The sequence below is a fragment of the Poecilia latipinna genome, unplaced genomic scaffold (assembly GCF_001443285.1).
Source record: "Poecilia latipinna isolate Pla-1442-1.1 unplaced genomic scaffold, P_latipinna-1.0 Scaffold1524, whole genome shotgun sequence".
NCBI lineage: Eukaryota > Metazoa > Chordata > Actinopteri > Cyprinodontiformes > Poeciliidae > Poecilia > Poecilia latipinna.
The window spans coordinates 98,027-124,547 of NW_015114140.1; the positions used below are offsets into that span (position 1 = coordinate 98,027).

Here is a 26,521-nt window from a genome sequence, read left to right on the forward strand (position 1 = left end):
GTACTTATTGAAACAAGGCTTTTCGTCCTGTGTGTGAGGGTCATATTTCACTGGATGCTAGCCTGGCCATTGCCTTCCTGCGCAATGCCGTTCGAAAAAGATTCTCACTTCCAGTGCAGTCTGGGTTTTCTCCCATTCACTCAGATTGTCTCTGATTGATTTTTGACAGGATCAATCAGCAAACATAAGGAGAAGTTGTAAACGATGATGTCGATTTCCTGCACTGTTTTAGAATTGTAGTCTGCCTGTAGTTTTAACGAAGTTGTTCAGTTTTCTTTGTTACACTTCCAAATATTGACATCAACAACCCACCTCGTTTGGATCGCAATTTCAGGTAAGCTTCTTGGCATTGAACTGACGCGTTACATACGTCACCGGCAAACATTAACAATGGGGTAAAATTTAAAACCTCAACAGTGTCCACCCCTCCAGGAAGTAATCGTTTTTCAAAAATCGAGACCCCAGACCTTCTGGACGAAGCAAAGTGTAGGGGCTGGTTTTTACCAGGCTAATTGGATACTATTTATGCAACAACACTTAAATCTGAATTTACTTTACTATCGTCAGGAAATGCAAGGTATAGTGGAACGATGATGTCTAAACCGTTTCCTTTTACTTTACTTTAGTCTTTAGCCTGTTAATATTAAAATGGGAAAAGAAGCTGAAACATCAACATATCGCATGAAAATCCGTGTGTTAAAAAAAAAAATCATCTGCTGTTTTGAACTTTACATCATGTTATAATGTCATTCCCTCATCAAAAACATACCCGGAGTGTTGCTTTGATTCTTTTATGCATGTTTGAGGAATCCTTGAATCTCCTGCAGCACTTAGCAAACACCTGGTGGAACTGAACTTATTACACAAACAACTTCTCAGTCCAACGTTTCTAGGAACGAATGTAAACGGAATCAAGGAGAAGCATTTTTGTGATGGCGTGCTGAAGAGGGAGTGTCAGTAGGAGTAGCAGCTTCTTAACCCTTGTGCGTGCGAGGACTGAGGCAAATGATACAAAAGTTTTACATGTGTGGGGTCGGTTGGACCCCATTTCTAAACACAAGGATTAAAGGGAGAGTTATTTTAGATATGTACAACATTCTCTGAAAGTTGGTTGTGGAATAAAAGGCCACTATGTGTCTGGAAATTGCATAATGCCTCCCTCCCTCTTTTAAGCCCTTTTCAGATTAACAGTTAAATAGAGTTGAACCAGCGAGATCACGGGCCGGGCATTCCTTCAGAAAATGCAGCTGAGATCGGGGAACCAAAGTAGCGTAGCCTACAACTTGCAGCATTCACCAATATCCCCAAAATGCATGTAAGGGATTTCCTTATCCTGTTTGAGCAAACCTCATGTAAGCTGCGCAGTGCTTTAAAAACAAGCAAACTTGCAAGGCATTTTCAACAAGCTGTTGGTGGCTACGGAGGGGCAGCAGAGAGTCACTCAAAGGCTCTGCTCTGTGCAAACCCACAGACTGAGCTGCTGCTGCTGTCTTTGCTTTGCATCAGATTCAAATGTGCCACAATCCTGTTTCGTCCCTAAAAGTCTTTACTGGTTACAGGTTTGTTACTACTAGATAAGGAAGGCAATATTGGTGAATTGACTTTAAATATGCATTTTGTGCCGGGTCCTTGTGTTTCAATGGGAGGAGATACAAGACACATAGGCAACTGATTTTGTTTTTTTCATATTTGTTAGAAAAATAATAATAACAAACCCTAACATAATAGAGAGCCTTACAGTATTCATTAAAGAATATTATTTTTTTACATCTTGTCATAATATAATCTAAAAATTCAAGCTTATTATTAGGGTTAGTGTGACCAACTCATGCATAATTGTGAAATTACAGAATTTTTAATTGGATCTTGGGCTTTTAGTCGACCATTCGGACACAAAGATAAGCATTTAAATGTTCAGCTTTATGGTAAACCTCAACCCCACTGTCACTTTTAACAGTTTTAACAGGTGTTTTTTTTTTTTTTGTTTGTTTGTTTGTTTTCAGGAGGTACCATGTATTTAACACCTGACCGGTTGGTTTATGTGTCCCTACTGAAGACAAAAATTCCCACAGCATAATGTTGCCACCACTATGTTTCTGCACGGGGATCGTTCCTTGAGTAATTTGTTAGTTTTTCAGCACTCATTACGTTCTCCTTCTTAGCAAATGAATGCAATTAAAATATATTTTTAACAATAACATCCTTTTTCCAACCGTATGAGGTCAGATGTACAGAGTCCACGACAACTTTATCTTGATCTGTTTAGTATGTTTCCTTGGTGTTTATAAAGCTGCTTGTTTATTGAGGCTATTTATTTACAAAGCCAGTTAGATGCTCTGGATATTACTTTGGGCCATTATAGTTAAGACCTTTGAACATAAAAACTTTGACACATTCCAAATTTTTATTTGTAAATGGAAAAAAAAAAATGTGGTAAAACTTAGCTTGCCTTTTATAATTTTATACATTATGAATAGCTACAATTTCTGTTTATTTTTTTATCTACTGAAGTGGCTCAAAGCGAGTTTCATAACATTACATCACTCGTAAATGTTTATGGTGTGTCCCTGAAAATGTATATTCCATAGAAACTCTATGCGACCAGCCTAATTCAGCACAGATCTTTGGATGTAAATCGCATGTTTAATAATTGAAAGTGACTCTGAAAAAGCAGCTCCTGACCCAAATTCTGAGACTTGCACAACTCCAAGGAGTTGAAATGACCTGACTGACAGACAGATGTAGAGACAGAGTGCTTCCCCCCCACCCCACTTACATATTTGGACAGTAAAACATAGCATTGAGCAGGGAACAGCAAAAGCCTTGTTGGCTGCAGACACAGACGTGGAGAGCCAGAGAGGCAGCGGGCAGGAGGGACAGGAAGGGCTCACCATGCAGAAGTTACAATAACACATTTCCCTGCATCACAGCACTAAGCTGGAGATTGAAGCTGGCTGCTGGGTAAACTGACTAACATATAAGTTTGATGGATTTTGTTGTGCATTCAAAACCATTTCTCTGTGATTAAAGGTAAAAGAGGTAACCCATCTCAATAAGTTTTATGGCACAAGAAATGCTTCAAATTCAAAATGTTTGCGAAATCTTCAGCTCCACCATGAAGGAAAAGACTCGTGTGTAAATTTATCCTGTAAGGAGGAGAGGAGAAAGTGAGGTGAAATATTGTAACTCAAAAAAAAAAACTACAATCCTGACAGCTTTCAAGCATATATAGTTTTGCTCTGTTTCTGACCAGCATTATTACTCTGATACATATAAGTGTACGTAAGTGCTTCCTTTTCTCCAAGCAACTCCAGAATACCTTGTTGTATTTGTGCTTTTATGTTGTAAACCACAGTGAATGGAAGCAGCTAAAAGTTTCACTTTCCTACACAAAATCACACTTTGTTTTAAATGTACACACATAAACAATATAGTAAGTAGAACAGCTTATTTCCCATCTTTAAATGTTGAGAGCAAACTTATGATTTCACACCATAAATCAGGTTAAATACAGCAGAAAGTCTGTATGAGTTTGTGCTGTTCAGGTGGAGACTGTCTGGGCTTACCAGTCTGCAGCAACAAACATATGAGCAGTCAGAAGTGTCATGTCTGTGTCTGGGCAATTAAAGTCCAGTCAAGTCCAGTCCAGTGAGCATTTCCAAAATAAAGCCGCTTACAGACGCTTTAAACATTAAATAAGCATATATTTGAGAAAGCATACATTGGCCAAAACAAAATGTTTACCTGGATCTTAAGTCAAGATCCACTGAATCAAAATACATCATGTTTTAGTATGCTGGTATGCCACCAAAATAAATCTGATACAAAGATATGCCAGAAAGATGCTATGATGTAGAAGCATTTTTTTATGAGTCATGTGACTTTATGCCAAGAGAAGGTGCATAAAAAACATATAAAAACAGAAAAGATGCAAGTCTCTGTTGCAGGTAATAATTGTGAATGAGGTCGGAAAGTTCGAAGAGATCAGTTATTTGTGTTAATAACAATAGGTTATAAACAGGAAAAAAAGTCAGTTTTCTGTTAACAAAAGACAAATTGTACGTGAATCTTTCAGTTTTAGAGAGATCTCGTTATAAAGTGTATTTTAACATTACATGTCTGCTTTGAAAACAATGACAAGGCTGATTGCAAAATAAAATCAAGCACGTTTTCATGTCCGTGATGCGTGCAAACTGAACGTAAATAAGGCTACATTTAGGTACCGATTTAACATTTGTTGGTAGATTGAATATAGAACGGTTCTGTGGACAGATTTTAAAGAGGTACTTATCCTGAATCTAGGCGATGAAAGACTAACTACTCTCATCTATCACTGAAACCCTCAACCTGTGTCGCTCTCTTGAATTACATGAGGAATTAATACCAGACTATGCCGGGATTTATTAGACAAAGCCAGTCAGAGGGCTTCAAAATGTGCAAAATGTTCCTGTTTATCAAATGAATTACAGCCGCCGTTGGCTCCGAGATCAGTTTTTGAAACCGAATGTTGAACATGGAGTGGAAATTAAGAATGCTTCTATTTGTTTTTAGCACATTACATTTTACCGCTCTGCAAGTCAGGAGGATTACCTTCCTCTCGACTTCCAGCTTCCTGTCCCGTAACTCGCACACACAGTTACTTCAGTGGACTCTTCTCGGGCCGATGTGAGAGTGTCCATTCATTCAGCGCAGACCAGCTGCACACCTGGTGACAGCACAGGATGGTGGTGTTGGCTCAGGTCACAGTGTGCCAGAGGGGGCTCAGGGTTGGTGAGCGGGCCCACAGGCCTGTCCTTCAAACTTCTGCTCAACCTGCACATTCCAGCTCATAGCAGCGGGGCGAGTGCAGGAATGCCACCCTATGTGAGGGATGACTGTGTTAACGGAGGTGTGACTGAAAAGGCCCTTCAGAGGATGGGCAGAAATGAAAGGAACATGGGAGCAACGTTCAGTTCACTTTAGGTATCAACCTGTCAATCATCTGAAGAAGTAAAAACATCCGCGTCAGGCGCTCAGTGAAAACAACAAAAAAAAATCAATCACCAAAATGCTTTTATCAGTTTGTAAGTACTGCTTTTTATCGTTTGTCACATTTATATATTTATAATCACTATTTCAGAGGAACATTTTATCTATTCAAATAAATACTGGCGAATTATTAAACAGCTAACACTGCCCTCTCTACCGCCAGTTTTACACATTTGGCATCCTGAATAGAGTAAATTTTTATTATTGTGGACAGAGAGTTTGCAAAGTGTAACAGGAGATGAGATGACATCTCAGTTTACTGTAGCAACACAAACGCTGCTGCATCAATGTGTGGAAAAGAAATGCTGGAATAATATTTAGTTAAAGCCAAATATCTTTCTATGGATTTGAAATGGAATATCAATACACTGTGTTGTTTCGAGGGTTTCAGTATTTAGTATCCACACTGTCAGTGTCCATATCTACAATGCATTAAGAAAGTATTCATCCCACTACAGATTGTTTTTCTTTTTTTTTGATACGCTTATATGTTTCAGGTATTTGAGCCAACTTTTATATCAAAGAGAGCCAGAGTAAATACAAGAGACTGTTTCTAAACTAGAACCTGACCATGTGTGAAAAAGTAATTACCAACTAAATGTCAGAAGGCAAATATCTTAGGTCGTTTCTGGGTTTATAGTTTTGTTCATTTGTTATCTGTGTTTTGCCTTGGTGCTGATTAGATCAACCTTATTTGTTTTACTTTAGCTCAGTTCGTTAGATCTTACTATTTATTTCTTGTGTTTTTGTCGTTTAGATTTGTTTTTTGTTTTTTTTCAGCTGCCCTGTTTGTGTTAACTCCTCCTTGGTCCCGTGTGTCACTCTTGCTCTCCCTCAGCCAGCCTTCTGCTCTGCCCTCACAGCTGCGTCCATTCTTCCAGCATCCACTCTCCACCACACCCCACACTGGTTTCTTCATTAATTTCATGTGCCTGGTCCCCATTTGTTCCTATTATTTCTTCCTGTGTTCACCTGGTTGTTGGTAAGTTCTCTTTTTATCATTTTTTTCATTAAATTATTCAACTTCATTCGCAGCTGACGCCTGTTCCACATTTTGGATCCATCCTCACCATCACACACCGACACAAATCTAAAAACAGGTTTTCAGTAGTTGACATTGCTTTGGAGGAATTTTGGTCCATGCTTCTTTGTAGAATTTGTTTTATTATCCAATTTGGAGGGCTTTTTAGCGCTTAAAGCCCTATTAAAATAAAATTACAGCAAATAAAAATAGGATTTAAGTGTAGACTTTGACTAAGTCACTTCAAAACAATCACTTTATTATCATATTTTTTGTCAGTCTTTGTCCTAGCTTTTGGGATATTTAGCCTACTTCATGCTGTAAGTGGGTTCTGTTTAAATTATTTTTTGGCTATAGAGGCCTGGGGATAAAGTATGGCCAGACAAAAATTTTACTAAACAATGTGACCATGGACACAATACGAGACATTTGATAGCCGATTTACTGCGTACTGCATATGCAAATGGTAAATGGCCATTACTTGTACAGCACTTTATCAAGTCCAGAGGATCTCAAAGCGTTTCACACTACATTCAGCCAGTCACTCATTCATTCATTCACGATGCTAAGCTACTACAAGGTAGCCATAGCTGCTCTGGGTCAGTCTCACGGAGCCGAGGCCGCCATGCAAAGTCAAAGATCAACAAACTTCTATCACTGTCGCCACATGGTGTGATATGTGAATAAACATGCTTGGACATGGTCGCCGGCATGTGTTACCAACCCACATGTTTGTGCCTAAAACCGTTTTCAACCGCATTGCTGAAACAGTCAGTTTATTATGATGACACAAACACACACACACACACAAAAACCCTGAGCAAAACAACTGCTTTAGCAAAAATAAAATTCAGTATATAATCAAAACCTCAACACGCATAAAGCTTCAGGTTGTTCAAATTTGAGTTAGCAGCAGGGAAGCAGAGGTGTTAATTTGCATGATGTGTGCTGGGATTGGGGGCCTGCGCCCGTCTACCAGTTTTAGCTGCGTAAGGTTTTGTCTGTGGTTTAGGGCCCCTCCGTTTTCCTCAGAGCAGACTCAGCCTCTCAGGCTGAAACAGCTGGCAGCCATCAAGATGCCTTACATTAACTCAAATGCTTGCACACATGCACAAACACATGCAAGACTTCCACAATTTCCATGGTAATCAGTTGGGAACAAAAAAGGTAGCAATGCCCTAAGTAGCGATTTGAGTGTAACGGGATATTCAGTTTAGTCTCAGGTCTCTGGTTTATTTAGCTTAGATGATCAGAAGAATATGAGCTACTATTCTTTCTGCAGATAAAGACAGTAAAAGTATTGGACTCGGGTTGGTGAGCCATTTAATGCTGACTTCATTCTGCTTTATTAGAAGCTGGGTCTATTTGTAGCAACATTAATAATAACTTATACATGTTCTCGACCATTTGATCTCCATTATGAAGAACAAACCAAAAAAACAAAGCATTATGAATTAAGAAGGCTCTAGTAAAGAAATTTGTCCATCTGTCTGCGGGACAAAGGGTTTATGAAATATGAAATTTAACACTGAAAACTGTATTTAGAGCAGCTCTAGGTAGCAAACTCAGCTACATCAGCAACGTACAGTACAGATGGTAGCCGTCTGGCTAACTTATCTGCCAAGACTCACATGAAAACGTTAAAGTTATGGTTTCTTATAGCTCCCTAAGTCTAAACAAAAATGTAAATAAAATATTTCTGATAATATTAAATCCTTTAAATACTATGTGTCAGGTGTGTTTTCACTACAGAAGAAATACAGTTGTATAACAGACTAACCTGTAAGCCAGGTCTCCTGTAGTAAGTGTTTTGCTTTGTTTATTTACTAGATGTTACATAATCTGATTTGGCCCTCCTTACAGCCCACTAAAACCTACTTTTAACACTAATAGGGTATGATGTTTACTTCATTTGAAAAATAATTGATTTTTTATTGTGTTAGCTCTGTTAATATAACAAGGTGTTTATTCAGAGAAAAACTGAAAGTGTATCCGTGGTGATATAGTTAACACCTGTTAATCATTCATTCACTCCACAGTGAAGCATAAATGGCTTAGAGGGCATCGCTTCTCCTCACACTAAACTTGTCCACTCAGTGATTTGAAAAAACATTTACCAAACTAGTATTTAAAACCTTTTCAGTCTAATTATTTCCGACTCAAAGTAAAAAATGTCCATAAAAACAGATCTTTTTTTTTCTTTTTTTTTTATGAACAAGAATTGGTACTGCTTTCAGTTTTGGTTTTCTTTTCTATCAGAAACAAACCTTCTAGTTGAATGATAACAATTTTACATATTTTATTGTCAAGGGCAGGGAATATTTTGGGCTTAAATATACTTTTAAATTACAGACAGGCATAATTTTTTATGTTTTTATTTTTTTGCACCAAAGTCGAAAGGACTTCTGGGCCACAAAAAATAACTATATTTTAATGCTTTAAAAAAACAGATTCAAATGCTTTTTCTTATTTTCTTTGCTCGTTAATAAACTAAACATCAAAGACTGTATGGAGACTAACAGTCAGATTTTTGCAGAACACGAATCCGTGCATCATTGTGTTGTTGAAAAACAGACAATTTTCTAATGTTTCTTTCCTCTTTTGTTCTATTTTGACTGCAGCGGGCTGGTTAATAAAAATAAATAATGTTAAAGATTAAAAAACAAAAAACAAAAGGCGTCGTTCTGTAACAATTGTCTGTTGTTGTTGCAGGCAGGTTTGACCGGATCATGCAGAGGGCCATAAATGGACCTGAGGATTATATACTTTAGACATTCTTGATCTGAGACATCTTATCGCAATACTGACAAAAAATTAATTGTGACATAGAAAACACTGCAGAAAAGCCGTAAAAAAAAATGTCTCAATCACAGCACGACTTTGAGGTGGATGTGAGTTAGAATGCTGTTTTGCTTGGCTGCTAAACAAAAACCTTGAATGACCTACTTTCATTCCCACCCCAATTCATCCAGAGCTTGCCTCCTCCTCATATATGCACACCAGAGCTAATGCACAGGGCTTGGATGGATATTTGAAGTGTGAATTTGATTACCCAGTTATCTGATATACAGAAAGCTACATCAGGATCTTATTCTTTTGCTTTTTTAAACTGGATACAAGTCGAAATGGTACAGGAAAAAACAATAAAATAAAATTAAGCTTCATATCCCATGAGGTTGTGTGTTTAGAATACAAACAAGTAATAAGAATGAGGGTGTTCGTTGCTAAATCACTTCCCTACAGGCTGTCAACAACCTGCAACCCAAACACAATTCAATTACAGCAAAAATAGACTGCGAGGAAGAAGCGTTTACAACGGCATCAGGAATTGTGTTTGGATCTCTATGCACAGGAAGTCATTACCATAGCTTTTAGGAATATCTCTGTTATCCGAGTTAAGAAAGAATTTCCTCCTCCATTTGGGATAATATTTGTGTTGGTGTCATTCTGAGGACAGAGAGCAATTGCTGTGGAAAGGGGAGGAGCTCTTGAGAGTAAATGGGGGGGGGGAGGCGGGTTTCCACTACTAATGTCGTCGAGCGGCTAACTCCCACTCGCTGCCTAATCAGTTCTGCTCCAACTTTGCAGCTCAGATAGATTTCGTAAAAAACTCCCGGTCTGTTGCCTGCTTTGCTTTGCTCTCTTACTGCGAGGGGAGAAAGTTCTGCGACAGCGCTGATGTCGGCAGCAGGAGGGAATCAAATTTCCTTTCATACTGCAAAAAGGGATTCACACCGCTGCTCCACACCTCATCCTCCACTTTAATATCCCCCTGCTGCAACTCAGGAGCCTGGCCTGTCATTTTGTTTTAGCCTGAGAAGAAGAACTATCCCACACAAGCCTTCGCTAACCGCTATCAGATCAGCTGGTAATGACTTTTGTGATGTGGATGACGACCGCAGCTTTGCAAAATGTGCCTCTTTAGAGAGCTGACGGATGCTGGCAGCCAAAATATAATCACGAGGAGTGTGAATGAGTTTACGAAGGATAAACTTTCCACACTTAGATGGCAATTTAGAAGATGCCTTGGTGGAGTTTTGTTTTTGTGCAATTTAATTCAGATTAAAATGTTCTTACGAAGAGGAAATTTTTGTGAAAGAGACAGTTCAGAGTATTCGAAGTGGGGTTCTGCTGATAGGTTATGACCAGCTAATATCTTACTTGCAGCAGATTATTCTCTGTATAAAACCAGACGAGATGGTTCCAGAGGCTGAACGTAAACGCTAGATGTGGTCTCTTGTAACGAGCTACTCGTGTGGTTTAAGCTCCTTTTGCTGTCATGTTACTTTATTTGTAATTTATTTGTGTTTGTGCAACTGTAATACATGAACTTCCCTCGTGGAGATCGTCTCATCTTTCCTCATCGTCAGAGCAAAGTCTTGAAACAACTTCAATCTGAAAATATGTCGTAGCGGTTTATATAACCACTGTGCTATAAACCTGTAAACTGCTGTCACTTTGGTTGTTCAAAGAAACGACTATATGCACAGAGAATGGAGGTTAGAGGAGCAGCAACAATGTTTGTTGTATGTTTCACCCTGTGTGAAACATACTGAGAAGAGAACAGGTACAGTATTTCTGTTTCGATTTATGCATCAGATGCTCGAATCCAAAGTAACTTACAAAGTAGGATGTGACAAAGCTGTTAATATCAAACATAACAGACTCAGCAAGTGCTATTTTTGGACATATTGGTCTGATTTAGAAGTAAAGAGGTGCGAAGAGCAGAAATATTGTGCTTCAGGTGGATCCATTTCTTTTTAGATTTCAGAGATTTTTAGTAGAATATCTGTTTTAATCTGAAAATGTGACTAAGCCAATAAACATCATGTCACATCGGATCGGGTGTTTTGTATATAAATGAGTAATCAGGAAGAAAGTATGGAGCTAAATTTATCCCATACGGGCTATCCTAAAACCTCCAACCTCAGCAGTTTTTTATTTGAAAAGGAAAGCATTTCTACCAGTAAAGGATCACTCATTGAAGTCATTATAACAATGTTGCTTTTTATACCACCTTATTCCTAAACCCAGATAGTAACTTTGAAGAGAGCAAATGTTTCATATTCAGGAAGCTTCAGACTGGAACACTGTTGACAATCTTTCCATTTTCAGGGTAAATAATAATCGACGTCGGCGTAAACAGCCATCAGACGCAAACTGTGTTATAAAGATACACTTAATATTATTGGTATAAACCATAAAACTCTTTTTGACACAGGATTTTTTTAGATGACCTTTGACCTGTCTCAGTCTAACCATTAGTTTCACGAGCTATACTCAGTTTATACTGAAAGACGGTGGCAAGTGTTATTTACTGCGAGTATGACGGTAAATACTGACAACTACTTTAGTGAACCTGATTGGAAAAGTCCTGAACTCTGCCTTTTATGGACGTTTTCATTATGATTTCAGTGGCTATTGGGAGGCCTGGAGCTCAGCAAGGGCTTAGTGACAATAGCCTGGGGCTTGAGGTTTCAGGGCCCCCAGAACAAGTCTTTCCTTCTGTTTTTGTTTTTTACTCAATATATGTTTTGCACGCATTTCCAAGAAAAACCCAACACTCCGTCTTGCTAACATTTACTAACTGTTTGTGTAGATAACAAAAATGCAGCTATTGGAAAATGAAGATCTCACATACACAAACATGACCCTTCCGTGATCCCAAACATGCCAGATAAAGCAACAGGAAACTTTAACCGCAAGCCCTACGCCTCTTTTTTTTTTATAGTATTCCTATACTGCCACATAGATGCCTGGCAATATTTCGGCCTATTTTTGTTTTGTATGTTTTGTACTGATGGCGATACGGGTGTTTTTTTTTTGTTTTTTTTTAAAAGATAATTTGTAAGACAATAGTTAAAACTCTTGAAGCTGACGTTTCCCTAATTATCAATCTGTTGTATTTTTCCACATCCACCTGAAGTCTACCTTCCCTCTGTGGTCGAATGTCGAGGTTGAATCTCACTCTCCTGTCAGCGCTATTCTGTTTATTAAAGACCTAATGTCACCACATGAGCAACAAAGCACAGCTTCGTCTTATTCTTCAAAACTTTCTTTATTCTTGATTGAAGCAGCAGGTGACCATAAAGCAACAAGTTCTGAAATATTTTCAAATGTTTTTAGCTATTGCATGGTAAATCGTACTGTTTTCTTTTTGGGTTTTTTTTTGTTTGTTTTTTTTTTTTTTTTCGGAAAACTGCAGGCGGCGTCAGCTAGACCGGCATCTTCTTTGTTCTCGTCAACATGAGGAGGCTGGATCGTGGGTTTCACCCCCCAAAACAAAGCCTGTCCTAACCCACCCACACCCCACTCAGGGGAACCCAGAGCGAGCGAGGTGACGACTAGAGTGGATCGGCACGGGGTTGTTTACACTCTCTAGACCACACAGACAAGACTCGGTCAAGACGGCATATGTACACCATGTGTGTCTCAATTACAGACGGGGGGCCACCGCCGGACAGCCGCTCAGATAAAAGGGAATGGTGGATCGGGCTCAGGCTTTGTTGTAGAAACGTTAATATATTCCTCCCCGTTTCACGCCGTCCGTTAATGTCCCACAACAAAAAGCTAAAACTTGGATCATCTTTCAGTAAAGACTTCCAGCAGGGCGGCGTTGCAAAGAGAGCGTCCAGAGATGATGGAAAGGTCTGAAATCTCTCCAAGTATTGTTAACTCTACTTGGGTCATAGTTCAGTTTAATCTGAGGGAAAGTTGAAGACCAAAAAAGTCAAATGTGGCTGGAACTGTGTTACTGAGTGAACTGCAGCTTTAGGTGATGATTTTAGGGCTGTGTCCAAGTCTGAGGCTATGAAATGTGGGAATTTTTCCTTTTCCACATCTGACGTATTTGGCATTGTTTTAATAGTGAGAATATGTTTATGTTAAGAGTTCAGAAGGCATGAGCCCACATCAGATTTTCACGGTATGACAACGTTGAGTAAAAATACCACGCTTTTATGCCATCATGGTATTTACACAAGATCTCACTACTTTTCAAGCAAACAAGAACATTATCTTCTATGTGGCTGCTAAAATCGTGTAAGTTATTCGTGATTATAGTTGTATTAATGATGTATTTCCCTCTAACTTGTGGTTATTTCGATTTTGAAACGCAGTCTTGAAATAAAGAACACCTATAATAATAAACCTTTTTGCAATTGTGCTCTTTTTGGAGTAACACAAGATGTTCTTTTAAAACATTGCTACTTCAACAAGACTCCCCCAAGCCAACAGAGGCTTTCAGCAGAGACTAATTTTTCCGAAAGAAGATGGATTTCAAAACCTCAAAATGCAATGATGTTTGCCAAGAGACAGACAAATTTTAATAATCCCTTTAGAGTAATTCTGGAAAGCACAATCAAAATAATTGAAGGATTTTTTTTATTATTGTAACATCTACTTTCACTTTAGATTTATGATGACTGGCAACGTCCAAAATGACACTTAATGGTTTGATAGATGTGTTAACAGTCATAATTTGATCCCAATGCTGCAGTTTAGTCATTTGTGTGTTAAAATGCTACACAATTGTCAGACCATAAGTAACTCAGAGATCCAAAATACACAATTTATTTACAGATGTCATCTACTTCAAATGGGGCAGAGTATTAAGGTCACTTTACATTTTTAAAGAAAGCAGTGAGTATTTTTAGCATGTTTAAAAAAAGTCTGTAAAGGATGAGAAATCAAGTCGGAATGTTTAGATTAAAGTTGAAAAACTAAGTTAAGATTTAAGTCAAAATACTGTGATAGAGGCTTGAGTTAAAATGCCAAAAAACTAAATATGTTTTCAAGAAAAATGATGGCACATGTAGCTTACAGTACACTAAACAGGCACAAATGCAGAGACCAGTGAGAGCTAAAATATAGTGATTACAGCATTTTTTAAATCATTTCCCATAAATAATCTTAACTTTATCATCAGTCTTCAAATGTATCCTAAATTAAGAAAAAAAAAGTTTTTTTTCCAGAACTGCCTCTAATGCACCGTCATATGAAGCCCTGTTATCCAAAGTGTTATGAAAAAGGGCTGATCACATTTTATTACGACCTGAATTTCATGGTTAGCTGGCTAAGTGATCAAACATTATTGAAAAAGCACAAAGTAAAAACGATCAAATTATGGTCAAATACGAGAGACATTAGTGATACTGTGATGAAAACTCACTGACTTGTGGATCCCAAATCAGATTCTGCTTTGGACCTCATATAACCTGAGGTTACAAGACAAACATTTACAAGTTTGTCTTGTAAATGTAGTAAATGCAGCTGAATGGCAGTGTGCAGCAATGACTTGGGGAAGGACGGCGCCACCTTACTCTATGTAGTCATAGAAAATTCTGGTCACTGTCTCAGACTTTTTCACCTCATGGATTTAAAACATAGAAACAGGATGAAGGGACTTACTGGCATTTTGAAATTGTATCTGTTTAAACCCTGAAATAACATGTGAAATATTAAAATAACTTCTTAGTAAGCATAAATCATAATATTGTTTGAACTCTGAACACAACATCGTTTTCACGGATTGCTCTTGGGGCCTGTGGGGGATAACCTGCAGTTAACAAGCATACATGAGTTCAGACACACACCATTTCCAGCCATACTTCCAGCTGGATTCTCATTCAAAAACAACAAAAGAAAACAGCATCTTTAGTGCACAACTTCCAGCAAAACAACAGCACAGGAAATTAATCAAAGTGGACATTTTAAATGGTCCTCAGCTGCAATGTTAACTCCACAGATATAAAGGAAAAAATACATAAAAGTCTGAGCTTTTAAATGCTACTAAATTTGTATTTTCACACTGCATTTTATTTCTTCTTTTTCTTCTAGAGAAAAACAAACAGGAACCCGGAAAACGCCCAGTGAGCCCTGGGAGGTGAGCGCATCCTCCAACCGGACAGACTGACATGCAGCCTCTCGTGTCTCCTGACACTAACACGCTCTCCAGATCGCAGCGTGAGCGACGATCAATCAGAATGCTTGTTTGCCGCTCACAGATTCATCATCTTACTCACTGACTGCAAGTTTTGCTTTGAGGAATCCTCTTTGCTTGCATCGTCACCGACAACCGTTTCCATGTATCCATGTGCAGCAGCGTCAGAGGAGATTTAAAAGCCAGAGCTTACAACATCCCCGCAATATTTGAGGACAGTGAGCCGTGAGGACTGATGTGAAGAACGACAGTAAGATGAAAAGCTGTGGATGTAAGGATATCGTCTAACACTGTAGACTTAGCTTTGTTTATCAGAGGCACAGTTGGTTGAGAAAACTATTTATTTCCAATAAAATGCTTAACTGGGTGAGTCAATTTAGGTAGAATTTTATTTTTCTACCTAAAGTTGTCAAGCTTTAGTTTCAGTAAAGCTTGACAACTTTTTTTTGTTTTGTTTTTCTATAGAGATACACCAATCAGAGATCCAAATCGGATATCCATTGATTGGCTCTGAATGTTGATCGGTAGATCAACTATTTAACGAAGTGTCTTCATATGAATTAAAACTGATAATTCCCATTTTTACTGGTATGTATGCACATCAAACAATAGTGTACTTTAATGGGATTTTTTTTTCTTTTGTTTAAAAGATGAACATAAAGGTTAGCCAATCATGCTTTGATGCAAAAGATGCACAAATCTTCTATCAAAGTGTCTGCAGCACTTGTTTTACATGTTTCATAGTTCATAGTTCAGACCTCGAGGAAAACCGGAAATCAGTAATAGGCCAAAAAATAAGTCTGATCAAAGTAACGCTACTTCTTTATAATAATTTCAATCAGGTTGCTTTAGAAACTATTATTAAAACCAGACATGAAAATATTGTTTCTCAAAATCTGGGCGATTGTAGGGAAAAGTGTGTAAAATAGACTAGACTTCTTGATTGGAAACATCAAGAAAGTGACTTAAAAGAGTTTCTTGTTAGAGCTGCACAAGATACTGAATCACAATTATAACTGAAATATCAGGCCATGCAAAGTCCCAGTCACAACGGACTGGTAGTATGCAATATTTTGTGGTAAGCTCAGGAAGAGTGCTTGATGGAAAACAAACATACTGGTGATGGAAAAGAAAAAGAGTAGAAGTGAAAATATGGGAATGTTGTAATCAACGTCGTAAATTCAGCATAATGACAAAGTGCTGTTTTTATAATATTTCTTTACCTAATAAAATATGCAAGCATTCAATCTCTCCAAAGCACCTCGTCATGCATTACAATGCTAAAAAAAAGAATCAGATTCATGGTTATAATCGTATTAAAGCTTTAGTGATGGGAAACATTATTTTGGACAGGGTTTTTTTTTTCCATTTACTGCTCAAAATTCACAAAAATACCCTTAAAATAGAATAAATAAAAAACGAGATCAAAAGTATGAACTTTAAAAAAAAAAATGGGGGGGGGGACCACAAACCCCAAACTCGAGGGGATGAAGACCAAAGCAGAAAGAGAAAAGCTGAATGGGACAGAAGCGTCTTACCTGGTCCCTCTGGATGCATGGCAGAGAGGTCCGTCGGTGTGACTTACTGTTGGACTGACTGTGTGCCATGTCTGAGGCTATAACTGAACTGGACCTCCTGCGCCTTTTAAATACAGGAATCTCTTCCCTGGCTCCTGTCACGGGGGTGCAGCCCTCCTTGTGTGTCCCTTGTTTAGGCAGGAGCCTGTCAGCATACCTCGCCAGCAGGATGCCCAGCACTCCGACCAGGTACGCCACGTACGGTCTCCAGGCGGCTCGCACTTTGTGCAGCGACAGGAGCGAGATAGTCCTGGCCACGCTGATGAGAACGATCACCGATGTGCCCTGGTTCAGCCGAACTACCATGAGTACTCCCGCGACCGCGCAAAGGAGCACAACCCCGGCCGCTGTGGCGGACAAGAACAGCTGCTCATCTGTCCCGTCCAGAAGAGACCACGCCGCGACTTCGCTCAGGTGGCACAAGGTCAGGAGGGAGAGGAGGGTCTCGATCAGCACCCCGCAGTGGATCAAGTACACGCCGACCCAGAAGAAGGCACATACGAGCGCAAACAGCAACGACAGCGCACTCCAGCAAGTTTGCAACAGCTCGGCTGCGCAGTCTGAAACAAAGTGGAGGGGGGACGGTGAGGGCGAGAGTGTGTTGTCAGCACTGCTGCTGCTGCTGCTGGCCTCAGCTGTCCAGCCTGCGCATTTGACCAGGGCGGCGAGGAAGACGGAGAGCGAGCCCACGCACGCAGCCCTCCGGACCCTCTGGGAACTCCAGAGTTTGTTAAACATCAGCCTGAGCCACGCTTCGCAGTCCGGGTCGCTGCACCGCGGGGTGACGCGTGTTTTCACATACCCATTGCGATCCGGTGCGCCGAAGCCTTTCTTACGAGTGTTGCTCTGCGTACCGGTGGTACTGCAAGCCTCTGTAGACATCGCCATCACTCATGGCCCGATATGAAGTATGAGGAAGTCTATAAAGCATCTATACAGGTGTGGTCAGGGGGGAGGCCAGGGCTTGAGTTAAGTGTGGAAAAAACACTCATAATGTTCGGTGCAAAAATGTTGGGAAACGCATAGGACGCAAACGCACACACGTCTCTCCTTTTACGCATGGATCTGTTTTGTCTTCTCTTTGTTTTCCAGGTGCGGGACGCAGAGCTGCATTTAAAAGGAGCCTGGGTGACAGCAGAGCTCAGAAGCTGTGCTACAGATCTAGGGCATTGCTCCTCTCTGCACGCACGTCCCGCTCGGCCCTCTGCGGCGCGCCTTTTTTCACATTTTCTGTCATTCTCTCTGCTTTCAGACTCCAGGAAACAGCAGCAGGACCTCGGAAAAAGAAAAAAAAAGAAAGAAAGAAAAAAGAAAACATCAACCCCGTTCCGCGACCATCCGGACCATTAATGATCTGTTTGTCCTCCGACTGAAATGAAATGAAATGAAACAGTCCCTCCGGTGCACTTCCGAGGATAAACTCCTTTGCCGGATTTGAGCTGCGAAGAGCGAGTGTCCGCTCGGCGTTTTCTCGATAAAATCCGGAGCGTTTTGTCACCAGCTCTCCAACCAGCCGCGAGTGTCAGCTTATTCACACCCACGAGTTCCAACTTTTTACACAGGGAGCAGCGGTGAAACCCACCAATTCCCCCCTGTGCCAGCCCAGCTGGAGTATTTCTGCAACTGACTGAGGTTTAGTTGTTTTTTTTTCCCTTCTTCTTCGTTTTAGGATACTTTATGTTTTCTTTTTGTGGGCTATGAGATTATAATATGTGCTAATATTTATTTAATACAAAGAAATCTGTGTAAAACATATATGACTTTTTTTATTATTATTATTACTGCAAAGTTTTCTTGTATAATTATAATGTACTGGAGCAGCCACATTTCAGGCCATGTGACATCTTGGTGGGCACATTTTGATTTGTGGCCTTGGTGTAATATTGTTGCAAGGTTGCCAAGGTAAATTTTCCATTTACAACCAGTGCCTTGCAAAAGAAAGAAAAAAAAAAAGACTCATATCCGTTTAAGTTTTTAGCATTTTGTATCATTAATCCGCAAAATTCAGTATTTCATGGGTTTTTTTATGAGATATACTAAAATAAAGTAGTGCATAATGTAAATCAAAAGTAAACATGATGGTTTTCAAATATAGAAAATAAAGACAAAAAAAATCTGAAAGGTGTGTAGTACAATCAATTGCCTTCCAAAGTTTCCTTGCTAGTAAATGGAGTCCAATGGTGTGCAATAAATACAACTGATCTGTGAAGCCCTCAGAGGTTTGTTAGAGAACATCAGTGAACAAACATCATCATGGACGCCAACGAACACGTACGGCTCGGCGGGGATACAGTCGTGAAGAAGCTTAAAGCAGGTTTGGTCATAAAACAATATCCCATTCTTTTAAGATCTACAGATTAATGCTTAGGCCATCACTTAAAAATATAGAGTATACACTGGAGTTAAATGGTGCATCACAAATTTATTGTTGCAATATTTCTTCGTATGATGTGCATAACCCGAAGAACTGCAGGGACGACAATAAGTGCTAGCTAACTTTGTAAGCATACCATACATTCAGGTCATCTACATCTAATTCATGTTTAGTTGCACTTGTCCTTTAATGCACCATAAACATTTCTAGAGGGCAAGGAGATGTTAAGATGATTAAATTATCTAGCAGTGGAATGCTAGTTTTGGGGGTCAGGGACCACAACCACCCACGAATAGCTGAAATTTGTGAATACTGGACACATAGAACTAGCCATTTTAGTTGTTTAAATGCCAAAAATATATCTTATTATGCAATAATGCACAAAGTGGTAAGTGTTGTGGCTCAACCAAAGATCCTAGTATCTACATTCTTCCTTATTTCCGCTCTTGGGTATACAGCCAATTAATAGCTAACAATGTGTCCAGTAGCATAGCATTGTGCCTGGGTATGTCAGTTTCCTAGGATGATTTTGTTTTTTCCCCCAACTATTTTAGGACTCCCCAAAACAAAACAAAGAAATTCAGTTGATAGGCGATTTTTCTGCAAATAATTTGGAGTTAATGAAACCATAAATAGGCCACTACATGGCACAACTGAGAACCTGACAAGACCAGGCTGGCAAGAATAGAAATAGTCAAGCAAGCAGCCTAGAGACACAAAGCAGCTCTGGAGGAGCTGCACAGATCCAAGCCTCAAGAGGGAGTATCCGTTTATAGGACTGCTGTTGGGTATATGCTTCAGAAATGTGACCTGTGTTTAGTAGTGACAAGAAGGAAATCTTTGTTAATAGAAGATTCTTTGACAAGCCTCAGAAACCGTCATTTACAGACTCTCCATACAATCTGACTAAGTTTGAGCTTTACTGCCAAGAAGAATGAGCAGAAGTTTTAGTGTCTAGATGGCTGGCAGAGACACCCCCCGCCCCCCAGAGGGACTTTCTGCTGAAGCTACAGAAAAAAGGCTGATCCATAAAAGTATTCACTAATGGTGAGTAAATGCAAATGCATGGCAGACTTTTCTGATTTTTAATTTATATCAGCTTGGAATCATGTTTGTTCCCCTTCACAATCATGCACTTCCTTGTTGGTATTCCTTCATGTAGAATAAAAAAAATATATATTAAAGTTTGTTTGTAACTTGACTATAAACACTTTTGGCATAACACTTAACATGGTTTGAGATACATTCATATTTAATAAAAAGAAGTAAGCAGAAAACATATATCCACTTTGCATGCAAGCTTGTTTACCACTAGAAATTGCAATAGTAGGGGGTTGCAACTTCAGTCCTGGAGTTCTTCTGTCCCGCACAAAAGGCTGAATTGCCTCCGTAGTATATCAGGAGGTTTTACGTAGACATGTTCATTAAACACTCTTTTGATTCAGGCGAGTTGGACCAAGGATGCATCCAAAGGTTGCAGGACAGTGGAAACATCTGTTCTAACAAGGATCCTTTGGTTACTCCTGAATTCAACTCCAAAGGATCTCCTCTCAGTCCTGTTATTGAAATATTCATCCAATCCTCCCACTCTTGGTGTCACCAATGAAGGGGAGTGAGACTTACATTAATGTTTCAGGTCTGCATAATCATTGGGGTGCATCAATGACGCACATGTGTATTTCCTTAAATGCACACTGATTTTTCTCTGTATTGCATCCTCTCAAATAAAGTGGATACATGATCCATGTAAACACAAACATTTTTAGGTAAGCATAGCCATCTTAATTTACAGCAGCATAGACAAATAAGACATGTATAGACTTGGGGCTGTTTAACATGTGGTCACTTTGAACACACATGGATATAGATTACTTTGCAAGCTGGCAAAGAAACCCATACGAACCTTAACAAAAATCCACCTTCATTTAGACAAAGTATAATTTCACTGTAAAAGAAAACTCATGTTGACCAAAATAGTTTGTTTCCTGCAAAGTTCAGCAAACTCCACATGTTTACAATTGTGATGTTAGGACAGAATATTTTTTTTTTTTTCATGCCCCCTCACCCGCCAAACTCTGGTTGGCATAGCATCTAATGGCTGTGGTGGGGACTTGGCTGCTCCAAATTCTGCATTTAGCTGCCGTTATCTAACAGTGGGAGGTAGAGATTTCTTCCCCCCCCTCCACTTCCCCACGGTCATGGCTTAAGACATTGTTCAACTTAAAACTCATACATTTAAAAACATTCCAGTTAAAATTTATCGATAATTTTTGGTGCGATTTTGATCAAAACAAGCATCCCTAACTGACCAAATGCAAATACTGAAGTTTCCAATGAGAAGTTACGATATACACAGACCTTTTTAATTTTACACATTTTTACCAGGGGCTGTCCAAATTTCATCCAAATCTATAGCATTTTGAAAAAGCAAACAAAAAAAGTCTCCTTCAGAGGTCAGAGAGCTGCTACATCTCTATGCGCCCATCTTCTTCCTCTCCCTGAATCCTCTGTCTACTTCTGCCTATTCGAGCGAGCCGACACAGGTCAGCGTGACTCTGTAGCATATACGAGGCACTGCATATCCTCTGTCAGCTGTGATTAGTGAGAAGCAGGGGGAGGAGAAGAAGTGCTAACAGGGAGCGATAGGAACAGGAGGAGGAAGGATCCCGTCCATCACCCCTCAGCGCATGTTTACCGCTCACCCAACAGTTCTCCCATGGTGCAGTGCATCAACAAAAAAAAAAGACGTCCGTCGGCTCTGAACCCAACCTCTTTTTTTGTCACATACATTTGTCTCTTACCTTATCGGAGCCTGGAGGTAACTTTTCGTTCCCCTCCGGGCGAGGTGAAACAATGTCACTTTATCTAAATGTTTTATTTTCTAGGTGACAGGAACAGAAACATTTCCTCTTGGAAAACTTAAGATAAGAGCGTGACAACAGAAAGAACAAGTTGGAGTCAGCAAAAAGAAAAGCATCAGAGCTGCTGCAAATTTGTTCCCCGTTTTGTTTTTCTTTGTAAAGTCGAATCAAATCCATTGTGTAAAGGGTCAAAGGGTTGTTCTGTTTAGATCTGATGCACACAATGAATTTCAGTGTGTTACAAGATGAAAATTACACAATTTATTAAGCAGAACCGCCTGAATCCAGCCTGTCACAGCTGTCAGTGATTATAAACATTCTTTACGATTCCTCCACTCTGAGTTTGCAGCAGATGAAGCGGAGTGACGACAGTCGTCACTGTGCGCCCGGCGTCTCAAAACAGGCTCATTGTGAAATTTTCTGCCACTCTACAAAACAGGTCCAGAGGCTATTCGGAATTACCCGAAGGAATTTTAACGACCAGGGAATGCACATGTTACCGTCTTACCCTATTAGGCAATGTCGTGGTCCATTGTGAAACAGGAATCTTTTATGAGGGGCAGTTCATCAGACATCTGGTTTTGATGTTGCGCGAGGGGCAATTGTCAGATGTGACCCCGTTCAGACCTGCGCTGGCTTCTGCAGCGGCTGCCGACAGGTCAGACGTGTGTCCTCAGCTCAAAGGCGCATTTCAAAGAGTTGTTCACAATCTAGCCTCATGTACCGTTTCCTCACTGTGTTTATTGCCGTGAGTGGCAAAAGAATTTCTATCCCCTCAACTTTTCCATATTGTGTTAAGATATGACTACAAAATGCAGCATTTTTAAAAGTGTTTACAAATGAGAGACTGACAATTATTGGTTGCATTTGTATTCAGGCCTAAGAGTCAATACTTTGTAGAACAACCGTTTTAGTATTTCTCTGCAAGCGGTGCAAATGTAGAAACTGAAACATTCTTACACATTCCCCTTTTAAGAATAGTTCAAGGTTAGGTTGGGTGGAGGATATTTGTGAATGTCAACTTTCAAAATTTGTCAAAGGTTTTTAATAGGATTTAGGTTTGGACTTTGACTGGGCCATTCTATTGATCTAAACTATTCTCAAGCGATGAGTCAGAAACCCCCAAAATTATCTTTTTTTTTTTTTTTCAGTATGATATGAAAAGGCTGACATTGCTGAACGATTTTGATTTGAATTAAAATGCAGATCATTTAGCGTAAAAGGGAATTACGTCCCTCTTTTGATCTCTTCCTGGTGGTTTTGATTTATCATCAAACATATTTTTTTGTGCATTTTCTCATCTTCTATTCTGCTCTCAATCTATAGCTGGAGCTCAAACTTCTATTCAAGAAATTTGAGAAAGTAATCAATTTGAACAATTAGTTAAAGGCTTGTCAATAAGAGGTGTGCCTTATCAGACCAGAATCACTGATCTAAGCCATCTTGTTGCATCACTATCTGTATGTTTACAGCCATTGATGGCCATGTAATTATAATTATGCCTTACTCTTTTTTTATATTTGGACAATGAAGTGCTCAAGACAATCAAAGTCTGGGTTTAGTTTTATGATATTGTATACATTTATACACTGCGTCATGTTTATCTGCTGCATAAAATGTCAATGGAATGCATTGGTATTTGTGCCATTCATTGGGTATGAATAAGAAATAAGAAAACATTTCTTCTTAGTTTCAAACTTCAGTCAGAAGGGCCCGCAAACAACTTTTCAGCATCTTCAATCTGTGGCAATAGCAGGACCCTTACAGAAACTAAAATGAGATGCAAAGAGTGCACAAAGTCATTAAATGGTATATTTGTACTGTATATTAGATGCAGTGCAACTCAGAGTTGAAGTCATGTGCAACAGAAGGGAAAAAAAAGACTGACTGAATGAAGTGACTGAAACAAGTTTACATTGTGTTTGGCACATGAGTGCAGAGAAGGAGATCCATCACAGAGTGTTTACCGGCCTTCATGGGCAGCATTTGGCTCGTGGTCAAGTTTCCACTAAGGTGCTGTGGACAGACACCCATCCTTGCACACACACACACACACACACACAGACAGAAATGCCACTACCACCATGTACACAGACGTGCACATGTGTGCACAGTTGAATTTGAGCCTGCAGTGGATGAGCCTTCTAGGCAGGGTATTGAAGTAATCAACAAACATCCCTTTTTTTTTTTTTTCCTGAAGACACATGCTGGTGGTTAAATTAAAGTGAACTGGCCTGTAACAAGGTGAAAGATGTAAACTTGCAATGCATGCCTGTAAATTTCTTTGTTTTCGTTTTTTTCCAACTATATTTTCAAACATTCCTAATGGATTTGTGTAAAACCAGAATCTCAGAATTTTAGTAGCATCACTGCTTATAGGTAGCTACAGTGTACTGTAAACAATATGAAGCTGGGTTTAGCATTTTTCTTTCCGCTTTGCTTGTTGGTAAATAACAGCAATGGCTCTCCGGAAATACCAGACAGTAATGCAATGTGTTCAAACAAGACACTGAATGAAGGTACATGTCCAAATATAGTAAATTTGTATACAGACTATAACAATCAGACAGCTTTATTAACTGACAAAAATATATTTAAACATTTGCTTTTCAATAGGCAATTTCCCACATTCTAAAATTGCATCACTCAAAATATCTACTTGCTTTTCACTTGGCCCTACCTATCTATGGATCCAAATAATAATAATAATAATAACGATTCACAAGAGTCGCAATTCTCGTTTGCCTCAATTCAGAATCTATATAAAATGTCCCAAAACTGTATTTACAAAATTTACATCCAATGTTTGCTTGCCTTAATTTTGTACCTCTGCAGGATGTCCTGACGTCACCACGCAGCCTATACTGGATGAACGCACGAATGCCAGGAAGGCACAAAAACAGAGGAAACTACAAAAATGAAAGATAGAGAGATTCAACCGCTCCAGTCTTCGTTGAGGGTAAACATTTGGACACATTTTGGTTTTTACTAAATGCCCGGAAAGAGAGTTTGACGTGAGCTTCACCGTGTTCAACGTTCGCAAAACGAAGACTGATCACTTCCGGAGCGCAGCTAATGCACGAAGCTAAGCTACGTCGGAGCTAAGGTATGCAACGCGGTGTGTTGTGCGATTGGTCAGAGCAATGAACAATGTCGATATTTGGCTTCAACTGGTCCACTTCCACTGTCGTGTTTTTGTACCCACAGCCATGGATACTATTAAAGCTGCAGTATGTACCTTTTGTAAAGAATATGTTTTGTTATTTGTTAAATCACCTTGATAGTATGTATTGATAAAGATTATCTATGAAAACATCGATATTCTACACCTCCAAAACACCCATTCAGAGCAAGGAGGAGGTCTTAATGTTGTCGCTCAATGTCATGTACTATCTGCTAAATGTGCTAATGGCAGATAAACTGCTGTACTTACCTTTCCATGAAAGTCTTCTTCTTATTATTATTATTATTATTATTATTATTATTATTCCTGGCAATGTTTTAAAGTAACGTTTAGATGTGCTTTATCGCCATGTACTGGAATGAAGTGTAGATCTATGGAGAGCCATTTCAGCCAAAATTAAATAAATAAATAAATTGGTGAAATAAAAAAAAAATGAGTCAAATAAATCAATAAATGAAGAAAATGAGTAAAATAAATAAAAAAATTAGTTAAATAATTTAGCTTTTTCATTAACCCAATTTTTCATTTATTTATTTTTCATATCAATTTCTCAATTTCCCTTTTAGGGAGTGGTTTAGAGTCGATCGCCATTGTTTTACCTTTGTTTACCTTTGCTGTGATGCATCACAGCCGCTGCAGTTTCTCAACTTCAATAAACGACAAACTTGGACTAACTACCTCGTTCGTCTGCGAGTATATTTCATTAAGTAACAAACTCCTCCACTCCTACCTTTTTACTCTGGTCTCTGTCATTTACTCAACCTGTTTCCGTGGCAACCGCCTGCGCCCCACAAACCCAGCAGAGATTAGTTAAAAACACAACGGATTCAGCCCGTTAAGATATTAGGTTTTTAGGCTTCACATTTATTTCTCGGTTATAAAGCCTCTCTTCTCATGAACACAGCGGTGGCTGATTAGCCAATTTAAACTTCTGCTCTGCTCATCAGGGTCTTTGAGTCCCTTTTTATTTTTGTAATGGTGATGAAATGCACAGAAAGGTGCAACACCTTAAGATGTATTGGATCAGAGGACGTGCTGGTCTCAACATCCTGGCGCCATTCAGTTTGTCACCTACTCCAGAGATCAACTCAAAACCTTCCGCGATAGTAATTGAGAACCCCTATTGATTAAGTATGACTGTAGTTGGAAAACAAACGTCAGCGTTAGCTTACCGTGCAAAGTCTGGGCAACCAGAGGATCCTGGACGGACAGCAGCAGTGCATGTCTGAAAGATGGCCTCCGATGCAGAAAAAAAAAAAGTCCGAGAGATTAGAGTCCTTGGCAAACGGCGTTTTGACTAAAATCCGAGAGGTTAGAGTCCTTGTCAAACGGCATTTTGACTAAAGTCCAAAGGGTTGGAGTCCCAGTTGACGGCGTCTCAACTAAAGTTCTACAGCTTTTTATTTCGCTTTCTCACTGTTTACGTTTTAATTATGTTTTTTTAAATCTCTTTCTCACATGCTGTTTTTATTTTAATTATATAAAGCACTTTGAAATGCCTTGCTGCTGAAATGTGCTATACAAATAAAATTTGA

The 26,521-nt window shown here is 39.3% G+C and overlaps 1 protein-coding gene across 2 annotated transcripts in view; it reads right to left on the reverse strand.

Annotated features, from left to right (window-relative positions):
* Positions 1–18,948, reverse strand: part of LOC106963357 (cGMP-inhibited 3',5'-cyclic phosphodiesterase A-like) — a 111,349-nt gene extending 92,401 nt beyond the window's left edge. Inside the window, exon 1 of one of the 2 annotated variants that reach the window (XM_015058223.1) lies at positions 16,529–18,948. In XM_015058223.1, the coding sequence (XP_014913709.1) occupies positions 16,529–17,455 (927 nt within the window). In that variant the 5' untranslated portion in view covers positions 17,456–18,948. The remainder of the gene's footprint in view (positions 1–16,528) is intronic. The other variant, XM_015058224.1, reaches the window with a different exon arrangement.
* Between the last annotated feature and the right edge of the window lie 7,573 nt (positions 18,949–26,521).